Below are 15377 nucleotides of genomic sequence, written 5' to 3'. Positions count from 1 at the left end.
TAAGACATGTTGGCACCCCTGCCATGTAAGACATGTTGGCACCCCTGCCATGTAAGACATGTTGGCACCCCTGCCATGTAAGACATGTTGGCAACCCTGCCATGTAAGACATGTTGGCACCCCTGCCATGTGAGACATGTCGGCACCCCTGCCATGTAAGACATGTTGGCACCACTGCCTGCCATGTAAGACATGTTGGCACCCTTACCATGTAAGACATGTTGGCACCACTGCCTGCCATTTAAGACATGTTGGCAACCCTGCCATGTAAGACATGTTGGCACCCCTGCCATGTTTTTAAATCATTTTTAATATCGCAAAAAAATACCTAAAATTTTTTTTTTAATGTGACTCATAAATAAATGTAAAGTTTGATTACTTTTCGTGTTATGGTATGAAAGTTTTCGTCAACTATACAAAGAGGAAAAGTTTAAGAGAACTTTAAGAAGGTTTGAACTTTGAACTTTGACTTGTACACAGCTGCTCCCAAAACACTTGCCTCTCATGATCTTTCTTCTCATGCCCAGGTGCATATGCACCAATAATCACCCATCTCTCTTCATCCACTTTCAGTTTTACCCATATTAATCGAGAATTTACTTTCTTACACTCTATCACATACTCCCACAACTCCTGTTTCAGGAGTAGTGCTACTCCTTCCCTTGCTCTTGTCCTCTCACTAACCCCTGACTTTACTCCCAAGACATTCCCAAACCACTCTTCCCCTTTACCGTCAATTTCCTGATGTAGGCCTATTTGACCTCACTGAATGGCTGTCTATTTCGAGGTCACAAGAACGACCCATATCTACGACAGTACGATACTTTGGTATGACGGCTTGACCTTTGACCTAACCTGTATGGTTCAGGTCAAAAGTCAGGTCGTCATACTTGAAGGTCGCATGGTCGTGCTCAAGGGTCGTATACCGTCGTGATCAAGGGTCGTATACCGTCATGTTCAAGGGTCGTATACCGTCGTGTTCAAGGGTCGTATACCGTCGTGTTCAAGGGTCGTATACCGTCGTGTTCAAGGGTCGTATACCGTCGTGTTCAAGGGTCGTACACCGTCGTGTTCAAGGGTCGTATACCGTCGTGTTCAAGGGTCGTATACCGTCGTGTTCAAGGGTCGTATACCGTCGTGCTCAAGGGTCGTATACCGTCGTGTTCAAGTGTCGTATGCCGTCGTGTTCATGGGTCGTATACCGTCGTGTTCAAGGGTCGTATACCGTCGTGTTCAAGGGTCGTATACTGTCGTGTTCAAGGGTCGTACACCGTCGTGTTCAAGGGTCGTATACCGTCGTGTTCAAGGGTCGTATACCGTCGTGTTCAAGGGTCGTATACCGTCGTGTTCAAGGGTCGTACACCGTCGTGTTCAAGGGTCGTATACCGTCGTGTTCAAGGGTCGTATACCGTCGTGTTCAAGGGTCGTATACCGTCGTGATCAAGGGTCGTATACCGTCATGTTCAAGGGTCGTATACCGTCGTGTTCAAGGGTCGTATACCGTCGTGTTCAAAGGTCGTATACCGTCGTGTTCAAGGGTCGTACACCGTCGTGTTCAAGGGTCGTATACCGTCATGTTCAAGGGTCGTATACCGTCGTGTTCAAGGGTCGTATACCGTCATGTTCAAGGGTCGTATACCGTCGTGTTCAAGGGTCGTATACCGTCGTGTTCAAGGGTCGTATACCGTCGTGTTCAAGGGTCGTATACCGTCGTGTTCAAGGGTCGTATACCGTCGTGTTCAAGGGTCGTACACCGTCGTGTTCAAGGGTCGTATACCGTCGTGTTCAAGGGTCGTATACCGTCGTGTTCAAGGGTCGTATACCGTCGTGTTCAAGTGTCGTATGCCGTCGTGTTCATGGGTCGTATACCGTCGTGTTCAAGGGTCGTATACCGTCGTGTTCAAGGGTCGTATACTGTCGTGTTCAAGGGTCGTATACCGTCATGAAGGAGGGGATCCATTACTCATGCAATCGATATGTTCAACCCTTTCCCCAGAAATGGGTGGGTTGGGGGGGTTGGGGGGGGGGGGTTGGGGGGGAGAATGGGGGGGCGGGGTCAGACCTGTGGCGGACGCATTGCGGTCGAGCGTAATGTAAACAAAGACGTCGTCCACTCCAACACGACAAATCAGATTCTGAGAGAATATCTAAACTTTACATTTTCTTTATAAACCCGCTTACTTTACATTTTCTTTATAAACCCGCTTACTTTACATTTTCTTTATAAACCCGCTTACTTTACATTTTCTTTAAAAACCCGCTTACTTTACATTTTCTTTATAAACCCGCTTACTTTACATTTTCTTTATAAACCCGCTTACTTTACATTTTCTTTATAAACCCGCTTAATTTACATTTTCTTTAAAAACCCGCTTACTTTACATTTTCTTTATAAACCCGATTACTTTACATTTTCTTTATAAACCCGATTACTTTACATTTTCTTTATAAACCCGCTTACTTTACATTTTCTTTATAAACCCGCTTACTTTACATTTTCTTTAAAAACCCGCTTACTTTACATTTTCTTTATAAACCCGCTTACTTTACATTTTCTTTATAAACCCGCTTACTTTACATTTTCTTTATAAACCCGCTTACTTTACATTTTCTTTATAAACCCGATTACTTTACATTTTCATTATAAACCCGATTACTTTACATTTTCTTTATAAACCCGCTTACTTTACATTTTCTTTATAAACCCGCTTACTTTACATTTTCTTTATAAACCCGCTTACTTTACATCTTCTTTATAAACCCGCTTACTTTACATCTTTATAAACCCGCTTACTTTACATTTTCTTTATAAACCCGCTTACTTTACATCTTCTTTATAAACCTGCTTACTTTACATTTTCTTTAAAACCCGCTTACTTTACATTATCTTTATAAACCCGCTTACTTTACATTTTCTTTATAAACCCGCTTACTTTACATTTTCTTTATAAACCCGCTTACTTTACATTTTCATTATAAACCCGCTTAATTTACATTTTCTTTATAAACCCGCTTACTTTACATTTTCTTTATAAACCCGCTTACTTTACATTTTCATTATAAAACCCGCTTACTTTACATTTTCTTTATAAGTATTTGAGTAACGCGTTACATAAAGCCTTTCAACACGGTACACAAAAGTGAGTAATGATAATGACGGTGACTTTAACATGCAAATGAGCCAAATATTATGTCAAAAAAAATAAATAAAATTAGAATTTGTCGACCTCCCGCTGAAAAGAGGACACAGAATTACGAACATTGTTGCAGAAATTAATTATTCAAGCTGTTTCCTTATGACAAAACACTACTTTAATACACCCTTCGTCATCAATGAACTTTAACCTAACCCTAAATACAAGGGTAGAGTTAGGATGTTAATGAAATGAAGGAAAAAATAAGAATAAAATTAGTGCATAGAAAATTCAACTTCCACAGCGAGAGAATGTATATTATAAATACCCTTCTTCCTCCGTATCTATTGATTCAAATATTCTTTGCGAAGATTGTGGATCTTCATAAGATATTCGTATTGATGTTACGTATGGCTGAAGTATCTAATGTGGCACGACCACTTATAAACTTATAATATTCTCTTGCTTTACGTATTCATCTCCATCATCATAAAGTACATATTTATACCTCAAATATTATCCATCACAAATATTTCTAAATATCTTATTTATGCGTATTGAATAAATGGGTTTTATCATAATTCTCATATCCTTATGATAATTATTCGTGAGATATGTTTAGACAAGGTAGTTTCCGAAATAATTTAGATTTGTATTTGATCAAGGGAAACAAAACATGGGCATGGCAAAGCTCGGGTTAAGTTGACGATTAGACTTTATTAAATCAATATATTCACTCGATTGAAGAAGACCCGACATTTAAAAGGCTAATTTAGTGAATATATATAATATAATCAATTATTTGTATGGTTTAATAAAAAGATTTAAAACTGAGAGAGTAGGTTTTAAAGTATAATTAGATAATAACAAATAAAAAGAAATGGCAGTGTTATATACTTTAAGAACCAATCATAGGACGGGAAACTGATGTTGTTATGATCCCGGTAGCCAATAGTAGACAGTCTATAATGTCATCATTATCACATCAGCCAATCACAAGACTTGACACTTACCCTTTCGTCGCGGGACGTCAACATGAAGTGATCTGAGACATGTTTGAAAAGTGTAATTATTTTGGTGGAAAGAATATACGGCTTTATAAATACTCTTTCCTTGATCAGTAAGTTCCTACGGTCTTGTGACGTAGTCTAGAATATTTACTTATTAGTTTAAACTTGAGATAGTTAACGTTAGATAACGATAGATAACGTTAACGTCATAAATTTGGGAGATCTCAAATTAGGACATCAGGCAGTGGAGAGATATTAGCATTTGTTATCTCTTTTCATCTCCTCTGCTGGGAGTGTGACCTCGTCTGCTGACCTTGACCTGAGGTCAGCATTGAAGTGGGTTGAGCTGAGGGTAATCTCAGGTCAGGGCAGCTCGCACGAGTGTGGGAAATGGTGATTAAAGCAGAGTATGTGATTAAAAACGAGTCGCCACTTGATTCCACTGTAATATTCAACGATCATTTATTTATTTTAATTTTATTTATTTTATTTATTTCATTATTCCGATAAATAAATTAGTTATGGTGCTTTATTGAATTATATTAGTAAGGGAACTTGTTAATATACGGTAGGTAGCTTAAATATATTAACGTAGCTTACTTTAAAAATGGTAAACAGTTACTTTAAAAATGTTTATATATACGAGGATGGTAACCAGTTACTTAAAAATGTCTATTAATCCCAGGATGGTAAACAGTTACTTTAAAAATGTTTATATATACGAGGATGGTAACCAGTTACTTAAAAATGTCTATTAATCCCAGGATGGTAAACAGTTACTTTAAAAATGTTTATATATACGAGGATGGTAACCAGTTACTTAAAAATGTCTATTAATCCCAGGATGGTAAACAGTTACTTTAAAAATATCCCAGGATGGTAAACAGTTACTTAAGATTGTCTATTAATCCCAGGATGGTAAACAGTTACTTTAAGAATGTCTATTAATCCCAGGATGGTAAACAGTTACTTTAAGAATGTCTATTAATCCCAGGATGGTAAACAGTTACTTAAGATTGTCTATTAATCCCAGGATGGTAAACAGTTACTTAAGATTGTCTATTAATCCCAGGATGGTAAACAGTTACTTAAGAATGTCTATTAATCCCAGGATGGTAAACAGTTACTTAAGAATGTCTATTATCCCAGGATGGTAAACGTTACTTAAGAATGTCTATTAATCCCAGGATGGTAAAACAGTTACTTAAGATTGTCTATTAATCCCAGGATGGTAAACAGTTACTTAAGAATGTCTATTAATCCCAGATGGTAAACAGTTACTTAAGATTGTCTATTAATCCCAGGATGGTAAACAGTTACTTAAGAATGTCTATTAATCCCAGGATGGTAAACAGTTACTTAAGAATGTCTATTAATCCCAGGATGGTAAACAGTTACTTAAGAATGTCTATTAATCCCAGGATGGTAAACAGTTACTTAAGAATGTCTATTAATCCCAGGATGGTAAACCGTTACTTTAAAAATATACGAGGATGGTAAACAGTTACTTTAAGATTGTCTATAATCCCAGGATGGTAAACAGTTACTTTAAGAATGTCTATTAATCCCAGGATGGTAAACAGTTACTTTAAGAATGTCTGTTAATCCCAGGATGGTAAACAGTTACTTAAGATTGTCTATTAATCCCAGGATGGTAAACAGTTACTTAAGAATGTCTATTAATCCCAGGATGGTAAACAGTTACTTAAGATTGTCTATTAATCCCAGGATGGTAAACAGTTACTTAAGAATGTCTATTAATCCCAGGATGGTAAACAGTTACTTTAAAAATATACGAGGATGGTAAACAGTTACTTTAAGAATGTCTATTAATCCCAGGATGGTAAACAGTTACTTAAGAATGTCTATTAATCCCAGGATGGTAAACAGTTACTTTAAGAATGTCTATTAATCCCAGGATGGTAAACAGTTACTTTAAGAATGTCTATTAATCCCAGGATGGTAAACAGTTACTTTAAGAATGTCTATTAATCCCAGGATGGTAAACAGTTACTTAAGAATGTCTATTAATCCCAGGATGGTAAACAGTTACTTTAAAAATATACGAGGATGGTAAACAGTTACTTTAAGAATGTCTATTAATCCCAGGATGGTAAACAGTTACTTTAAAAATATACGAGGATGGTAAACAGTTACTTTAAGATTGTCTATTAATCCCAGGATGGTAAACAGTTACTTAAGAATGTCTATTAATCCCAGGATGGTAAACAGTTACTTAAGAATGTCTATTAATCCTAGAATGTGATTAATAGACATTCATGTTGATTTAAACATTTGCATTCATGTATATATTTCAGTGGTTATTATGCCCATTAAAAATTATGTATCTAATTGCTCCTAACCTAATTATTCTTAATTGCTAGTTTCATTCGTTGTCTTAGTATAAATTACTTGCATATTTATGTATATGATTATTTTGGAGTTTATTGCTTTATATACATTCAACTTGGATTGCTTCTAATTATTCTTAATTGCTTGTTTCATTCGCTATCTTAGTATTAATTACTTGTATATTTACATGTTTGCTTGATATTTCCATCTTATTTTGGCATCTGTTGATCTATATACATTCATATACATTCGTCTTGAAGCCTCGCAATGTGTATTGTACTATCGTTTTCCTTGACCCAAAACCTTGTTCTGTTGTTTATTGTATTTGCTTGCTGGATGTTTGTTTACCAAATGTCATGAGTTGTTTGTTTACCAAATGTCATGAGTTGTTTGTTTACCAAATGTCATGAGTTAAGTGTTTGTTTACCAAATGTCATGAGTTGTTTGTTTACCAAATGTCATGAGTTGTTTGTTTACCAAATGTCATGAGTTGTTTGTTTACCAAATGTCATGAGTTGTTTGTTTACCAAATGTCATGAGTTGTTTGTTTACCAAATGTCATGAGTTGTTTGTTTACCAAATGTCATGAGTTGTTTGTTTACCTAATGTCATGAGTTGTTTGTTTACCAAATGTCATGAGTTGTTTGTTTACCAAATGTCATGAGTTGTTTGTTTACCTAATGTCATGAGTTGTTTGTTTACCTAATGTCATGAGTTAAGTGTTTGTTTACCAAATGTCATGAGTTAAGTGTTTGTTTACCACATGTCATGAGTTGTTTGTTTACCAAAATGTCATGAGTTAAGTGTTTGTTTACCACATGTCATGAGTTAAGTGTTTGTTTACCAAATGTCATGAGTTGTTTGTTTACCAAATGTCATGAGTTAAGTGTTTGTTTACCAAATGTCATGAGTTGTTTGTTTACCTAATGTCATGAGTTGTTTGTTTACCTAATGTCATGAGTTGTTTGTTTACCTAATGTCATGAGTTAAGTGTTTGTTTACCAAATGTCATGAGTTGTTTGTTTACCAAAATGTCATGAGTTAAGTGTTTGTTTACCACATGTCATGAGTTAAGTGTTTGTTTACCAAATGTCATGAGTTGTTTGTTTACCAAATGTCATGAGTTAAGTGTTTGTTTACCAAATGTCATGAGTTAAGTGTTTGTTTACCAAATGTCATGAGTTGTTTGTTTACCAAATGTCATGAGTTGTTTGTTTACCAAATGTCATGAGTTGTTTGTTTACCACGTCATGAGTTGTTTGTTTACCACATGTCATGAGTAAAGTGTTTGTTTACCAAATGTCGAGTTAAGTGTTTGTTTACCAGATGTCATGAGTTAAGTGTTTGTTTACCAAATGTCATGAGTTCTTTGTTTACCACATGTCATGAGTAAAGTGTTTGTTTACCAAATGTCAAGTTAAGTGTTTGTTTACCAGATGTCATGAGTTAAGTGTTTGTTTACCAGATGTCATGAGTTAAGTGTTTGTTTACCAAATGTCATGAGTTAAGTGTTTGTTTACCAAATGTTATGAATTGTTTGTTTACCAAATGTCATGAGTTAAGTGTTTGTTTACCAAATGTCATGAGTTGTTTGTTTACCCAAATGTCATGAGTTAAGTGGTTGTTTACCAAATGTCATGAGTTAAGTGTTTGTTTACCAAATGTCATGAGTTATTTGTTTACCAAATGTCATGAGTTAAGTGGTTGTTTACCAAATGTCATGAGTTAAGTGTTTGTTTACCAAATGTCATGAGTTGTTTGTTTACCCAAATGTCATGAGTTAAGTGGTTGTTTACCAAATGTCATGAGTTAAGTGTTTGTTTACCAAATGTCATGAGTTATTTGTTTACCAAATGTCATGAGTTAAGTGTTTGTTTACCAAATGTCATGAGTTATTTGTTTACCAAATGTCATGAGTTAAGTGGTTGTTTACCAAATGTCATGAGTTAAGTGGTTGTTTACCAAATGTCATGAGTTAAGTGGTTGTTTACCAAATGTCATGAGATCACATGTATAGATTATGATGACTATAGTTACCCCCACAAGACCCGTTTTCTACGGGCGAATCCAAACCTGCTCGGGTACGTTTTCTTTTATTATGTCACTCATGTCGACGGCTCGATAACTGAATATTTATCATAACTGACGTAATGGACGAGTGTTTACTGTCAGCCATGAATGTATTAATGTATTTTCTAGTGTATTAACCGTCCCGTTCGTGCGTGACGAAGCCACGAACGACGTAATTCGTTCGTTCGTGCGAGACACTCTTGTTCCCTATTGGCTATCATTAAGCTTAGTGTGTTGTATTATGAATATATTACAAGGTTTATTTATGGATGGCCCAAGGCGGGGCCTGCCTGGCTGACGGAGTGCCTGCGTGGCGCCATCATATAAAGGCGATGCTGACGTCGCTGGTGAGCTGACGTCGCTATGGCAGAGGCTGACGTCGTTATGGCAGAGGCTGACGTCGTTATGACAGAGTCTGACGTCGCTGGTGAGGCTGACGTTGCTGGTGAGCTGACGTCGCTATGGCAGAGGCTGACGTCGCTGGTGAGCTGACGTCGTTATGGCAGAGGCTGACGTCGCTGGTGAGGCTGACGTCGTTATGGCAGAGGCTGACGTCGCTATGGCAGAGGCTGACATCGCTGGTGAGGCTGACGTCGCTATGGCAGAGTCTGACGTCGCTGGTGAGCTGACGTCGCTGGTGAGGCTGACGTCGCCATGGTAGAGGCTGACGTCGCTGATGAGGCTGATGTCGCTGGCGAGGCTGACGTCGCTATGGCAGAGGCTGACGTCGCAATGGCAGAGGCTGACGTCGCTATGGCAGAGGTTGACGTCGCTGGTGAGGCTGACGTCGCTATGGCAGAGGCTGACGTGACGTCGCTGGTGAACTGACGTCGCTGGTGAGGCTGACGTTGCTGGTGAGGCTGACGTCGCTATAGCTGAGGCTGACGTCGCTATGGCAGAGGCTGACGTTGCTATGGCAGAGACTGACGTCGCTGGTGAGTTGACGTCGCTATGGCAGAGGTGACGTCGTTATGGAAGAGTCTGACGTCGCTGGTGAGGCTGACGTTGCTGGTGAGCTGACGTCGCCATGGCAGACGCTGACGTCGCTATGGCAGATGCTGACGTCGCTATGGCAGAGGCTGACGTCGCTGGCGAGGTGACGTCGCTATGGCAGAGGCTGACGTCGCTGGTGAGGCTGACGTCGCTGGCGAGGCTGACGTCGCTGGCGAGGCTGATGTCACTGGTGAGGTTGACGTCGCTGGTGAGGCTGACGTCGCTGTGGCATAAGCTGACGTCGCTGGCGAGGCTGACTTCGCTGATGAGGCTGACGTCGCTAGTGAGCTGACGTCGCTGGTGAGGCTGACGTCGCTGGCGAGGCTGACGTCGCTGGTGAGCTGACGTTGCTGGAGAGGCTGACGTCGCTGGCGAGGCTGACGTCGCTGTGGCAGAGGCTGACGTCGCTATGGCAGAGGCCGACGACGCTGGTGAGGCTGACGTCGCTATGGCAGAGGCTGACGATGCTGGTGAGGCTGACGTCGCTATGGCAGAGGCTGACATCGCTATGGCAGAGGCTGACGTCGCTATGGCAGAGGCTGACATCGCTATGGCAGAGGCTGACGTCGCTATGGCTGAGACTGACGTTGCTATGGCAGAGGCTGACGTTGCTGTGGCAGAGGCTGACGTCGCTGGCGAGGCTGACGTCGCTATGGCAGAGGCTGACGTCGCTATGACAGAGGCTGACGTTGCTATGGCACAGGCTGACGTCGCTGGCGAGGCTGACGTCGCTATGGCAGAGGCTGACGTCGCTATGGCAGAGGCTGATGTTGCTATGGCAGAGGCTGACGTCGCTATGGCAGAGGCTGACGTTGCTATGGCAGAGGCTGACGACGCTGGTGAGGCTGACGTTGCTATGCCAGAGGCTGACGTCGCTATGGCAGAGGCTGACGTTGCTATGGCAGAGGCTGACGTCGTTATGGCAGAGGCTGACGTCGCTATGGCAGAGGCTGATGTCGCTATGGCAGAGGCTGACGTTGCTATGACAGAGGCTGACGACGTTGGCGAGGCTGACGTCGCTATTGCAGAGGCTGACGTCGCTCTGGCAGAGGCTGACGTCGCTGGCGAGGCTGACGTCGCAATGGCAGAGGCTGACGTCGCTTGTGAGCTGACGTCGCTGTGGCAGAGGCTGACGTCGCTATGGCAGAGGCTGACGTCACTGGCGCGATGACGTCGCTGGCGAGGCTGACGTCGTTGGCGAGGCTGACGTTGCCATGACAGCGGGTTGTGTTCGCTGGTGTTTACACGTGATTGTTTACATGAGGAAGGCAGACAACAGGAGGCATAATTGGACCACAACTTGGTTTTCTTTTCAATGAAAATGGAGACCAGGAAATGTGGAGGTGAGCGTCGTGCATTGGTCTGGGGGAAGTGAGATGTGGTGTGTGGACTTAAAGAAGATGGCGACACAGGTGTTTACCTGTGGAATTCTTGGAGAAAGAGAAGGAACTTCTTATGTATCTGGGGGAGAGCCTGTGACACGGTTTAGATAGAGACGCTTTAGGGAAGGTGTTTGGAGGAGGAAAGGTCCTTGGAGAAGTTGTTATCAAGGGAATAAGGCTCGAGTGCGAGTCGGAAGGGAGGAGTGTAAGTGGTACCAAGGCAGACACAAAGAAGGTGTGTCTGTGTCAAAGGGATGTGTTGTCACTATGGCAATTTGATCTGCTTATGGACAGGGCCCTAAAGGAAGGGTCTTATGTACATATGCTGAAGATGTAGGGGGAGTGATAGACGAATCTGTTGCTGTTTGCTGATGACACTCTCCTGGTTGCAGTTTGCAGAAACTCCAGAATCTGGAGGTACAACTTGAGAAGATAGGTGGAATCAGAGTGATTATGTACACATGTAACGAGATGGAAACGAAATCCCAGTTCTTCGTCCAAATTGTCTATCATCCAATTTCTGCCATACTGGATACATTTTCCTATTTCCCATTTCCTTCACAGGTCTCTTGCCAGCGAGGACGGTCAGCGAGATAGGAAATCTGAGGATCGTCTCGTCGTGTTTAGAGGACGCAGGATCGAGGAACGGATGTGTTTCGTTTCTGAGGTTCCTGGCACGTGAAAGACAGTGAGTATTTTGAAAGTTTGTTGAATGTGTTTGATGATAGAGTGGCAGATATGAGGTGTTTTGGTCGAGGTGGTGTGTGAAGTGAGAGGGTCAGGTAGAATGCTTTGGTGAAGAGAGGAGGTATTGAAAGCTTTGCGGAAGATGAAGTCCGGTAGGTTTGGATGATATTGCAGTGAAATTCATTAAGAAAGGGAGTGACTGTATTGTTGACTGGTTGGTAAGGTTATTTAATGTATGTATGACTCATGGTGAGGTGCTTGAGGATTGGCGGAATGCTTGCATAGTGCCATTGTACAAAGGCAAAGGGGATAAGAGTGAGTGCTCAAATTACAGAGGTATAAGTTTGTTGAGTATTCCTGGTAAATTATATGGGAGGATATTGATTGAGAGGGTGAAGGCATGTACGGTGCATCAGATTGGGGAAGAGCAGTGTGGTTTCAGAAGTGGTAGAGGATGTGTGGATCAGGTGTTTGCTTTGAAGAATGTATGTGAGAAATACTTAGAAAAGCAAATGGATTTGTATGTAGCATTTATGGATCTGGAGAAGGCATATGATAGAGTTGATAGAGATGCTCTGTGGAAGGTATTAAGAATATATGGTGTGGGAGGCAAGTTGTTAGAAGCAGTGAAAAGTTTTTATCGAGGATGTAAGGCATGTGTACGTGTAGGAAGAGAGGAAAGTGGTTGGTTCTCAGTGAATGTAGGTTTGCGGCAGGGGTGTGTGATGTCTCCATAGTTGTTTAATTTGTTTATGGATGGGGTTGTTAGGGAGGTGAGTGCAAGAGTTTTGGAGAGAGGGGCTATTATACAGTCTGGGATAAGAGGGCCTGGGAACTGGTCAGCCGATGATACAGCTCTGGTGGCTGATTCGATGAGAAACTGCAGAAGCTGGTGACTGAGTTTGGAAAAGTGTGTGAAAGAAGAAAGCTGAGAGTAAATGTGAAAAAGAACAAGGTTATTAGGTACAGTAGGGTTGAGGGACAAGTCATTTGGGAGGTAAGTTTGAATGGAGAAAAACTGGAGGAAGTAAAGTGTTTTAGATATCTGGGAGTGAACTTTGCAGCGGATGGTACCATGGAAGCGAAAGTGAATCATAGGGTGGGGGATGGAGCGAAAGTTCTGGGAGCGATGAAGAATGTGTGGAAGTTGAGAACGTTATCTTGGAGAGCAAAAATGGGTATGTTTGAAGGAATAGTGGTTCCAGCAATGTTATATGGTTGCGAGGCGTGAGCTATGGATAGAGTTGTGCGCAGGAGGGTGGATGTGCTGGAAATGAGATGTTTGAGGACAATATGTGGTGTGAAGTAGTTTGATCGAGTAAGTAATAATAGGGTACTAGAGATGTGTGGTAATAAAAAGAGTGTGGTTGAGAGAGCAGAAGAGGGTGTTTTGAAATGGTTTGGTCACATGGAGAGAATGAGTGAGGAAAGATTGACCAAGAGGATATATGTGTCAGAGGTGGAGGGAACGAGAAGTAGGAGACCAAATTGGAGGTGGAAAGATGGGGTGAAAAAGATTTTGAGTGATCGGGGCCTGAACATGCAGGAGAGTGAAAGGTGTGCAAGGAATAGAGTGAATTGGAACGATGTGGTATACCGGGGTTGACGTGCTGTCAATGGATTGAACCAAGGCATGTGAAGCGTCTGGGGTAAACCATGGAAAGTTGTGTGGGCCCTGGATGTGGAAAGGGAGCTGTGGTTTCGGTGCATTATTACATGACAGCTAGAGACTGAGTGTGAACGAATGTGGCCTTTGTTGTCTTTTCCTAGCGCTACCTCGCCCACATGCGGGGGGAGTGGACTGTTATTTCATGTGTGGCGAGGTGGCGACGAGAATGAATAAAGGCAGACAGTATAAATTATGTACATGTGTATATATGTATATGTCTGTGTGTATACATATGTATACGTGGAGATGTATAGGTATGTATATGTGCGTGTGTGGACGTGTATGTATATACATGTGTATGTGGGTGGATTGGGCCATTCTTTCGTCTGTTTCCTTGCGCTACCTCGCAAACGACCAAATATGATAAATTTTGATAATTCATTTAATGTGATTATCATCACAATATTTTTAGGACATAAGAATTAAGGAGGTTTTTAAATATGCCTCAAAGATGGATACTGTAATGGCAATATTGTATTCATAAATTTATTCTCAAAGTGAATTTGAACAATTAAAATTTTTAAAAATCAATTTGACGAATTTTTCTAGTAAATTTTGTTGAAATTAGTTAATGAAAATTTTTAAGTCATGCTTCTGTATAAAACATACATAATTACGAAAATAACAAAGTATTTTTATATGAATCTGAAAGTCATGTGATATAGATAGACTCAATCGAAATTATTGGATTAAACAAATGCCTGAATACATTTATTTGTCACTGCTAATCCAAGATTATAATATCACAATCTTTTGAATTGAAAAAAAAAGATTGGATGTCGGCTTCGTATGGAGGAATGTCGATAAAGGAAGATAAATGACATTATCATAAGTGTTAACGCATGAGTTTAGAACACTAGAAAGCATTATTGGGTTTATATGTCGAATTACAGGCCAAATATATATGTGATATAGGAATACAACTTGCTTGTAGGGGTCTAGAAGTCCTTAATTTGCATACTGAACTCGTATTATGTTAATTTATTGATTATGTTCAGATGTGTGTATAGATTTAGCGTTCGAGTTAGCGTTCATGCCATCTCTCCCATACAGACATCAGTGATAGACTTCTGAACTCACTGTCTATCGACCATACCCCACATAGACATCTGTAATAGACATCTGAACTCACTGTCTATCGACCAAACCCCACATAGACATCTGTAATAGACATCTGAACTCTCTGTCTATCGACCAAACCCCACTTAGACATCTGTAATAGACATCTGAACTCACTGTCTATCGACCAAACCCCACATAGACATCTGTAATATACATCTCAACTCACTGTCTGTCGACCAAACCCCACAGAGACATCTGTAATAGACATCTCAACTCACTGTCTATCGACCAAACACCTCATAGACATCTGTAATAGTCCTCTGAACTCACTGTCTATCGACCAAACCCCACATAGACATCTGTAATAGACATCTGAACTCACTGTCTATCGACCAAACACCTCATAGACATCTGTAATAGTCCTCTGAACTCACTGTCTATCGACCAAACCCCACATAAACATATGTAATAGACATCAGAACTCACTGTCTATCGACCAAACCTCACATAGACATCTGTAATAGACATCTGAACTCACTGTCTATCGACCAAACCCCACATAGACATCTGTAATAGACATCTCAACTCACTGTCTATCGACCAAACCCCACATAAACATATGTAATAGACATCTGAACTCACTGTCTATCGACCAAACCTCACATAGACATCTGTAATAGACATCTGAACTCACTGTCTATCGACCAAACCCCACATAGACATCTGTAATATACATCTCAACTCACTGTCTATCGACCAAACCCCACAGAGACATCTGTAATATACATCTCAACTCACTGTCTATCGACCAAACCCCACATAGACATATGTGATAGACATCTGAACTCACTGTCTATCGACCAAACCAAAGGAATCTGGGCTCTTTTAAATGGAATATATGTTTTGATAACGACTGTATCTCATTAAAGTCTCCACAGAAGATCTGAAACATTAATTTGAGAGTTTAACTCAATATTTTCATAACTTGGCATTCAACATTATATGTTCGTAATCTCAC

At 40.7% G+C, this 15377-nt stretch overlaps 1 protein-coding gene and 1 long non-coding RNA gene across 2 annotated transcripts in view; one reads left to right on the top strand and one right to left on the bottom strand.

Moving 5' to 3' along the window:
• Positions 1-4119: 4119 nt before the first annotated feature.
• LOC139762939 (uncharacterized) overlaps positions 4120-15377 on the top strand; it is a 49506-nt gene continuing 38248 nt past the window's right edge. The window contains exons 1-2 of the long non-coding RNA XR_011715868.1: positions 4120-4254; positions 11506-11629. This is a non-coding gene — a long non-coding RNA (uncharacterized lncRNA). The remainder of the gene's footprint in view (positions 4255-11505; positions 11630-15377) is intronic.
• On the bottom strand, positions 9536-10969 carry LOC139762942 (uncharacterized; the record flags this gene model as incomplete). Its single annotated transcript, XM_071688265.1, has 1 exon — positions 9536-10969. A coding segment is annotated over one exon (1434 nt), but the record flags the coding sequence as incomplete, so codon positions are not given.

Source organism: Panulirus ornatus, chromosome 45, assembly GCF_036320965.1.
Source record: "Panulirus ornatus isolate Po-2019 chromosome 45, ASM3632096v1, whole genome shotgun sequence".
NCBI classification, from domain to species: Eukaryota; Metazoa; Arthropoda; class Malacostraca; order Decapoda; family Palinuridae; genus Panulirus; species Panulirus ornatus.
Note: the sequence above shows the minus strand (reverse complement) of the source record. Positions and strands in the feature narration are given on the sequence as shown.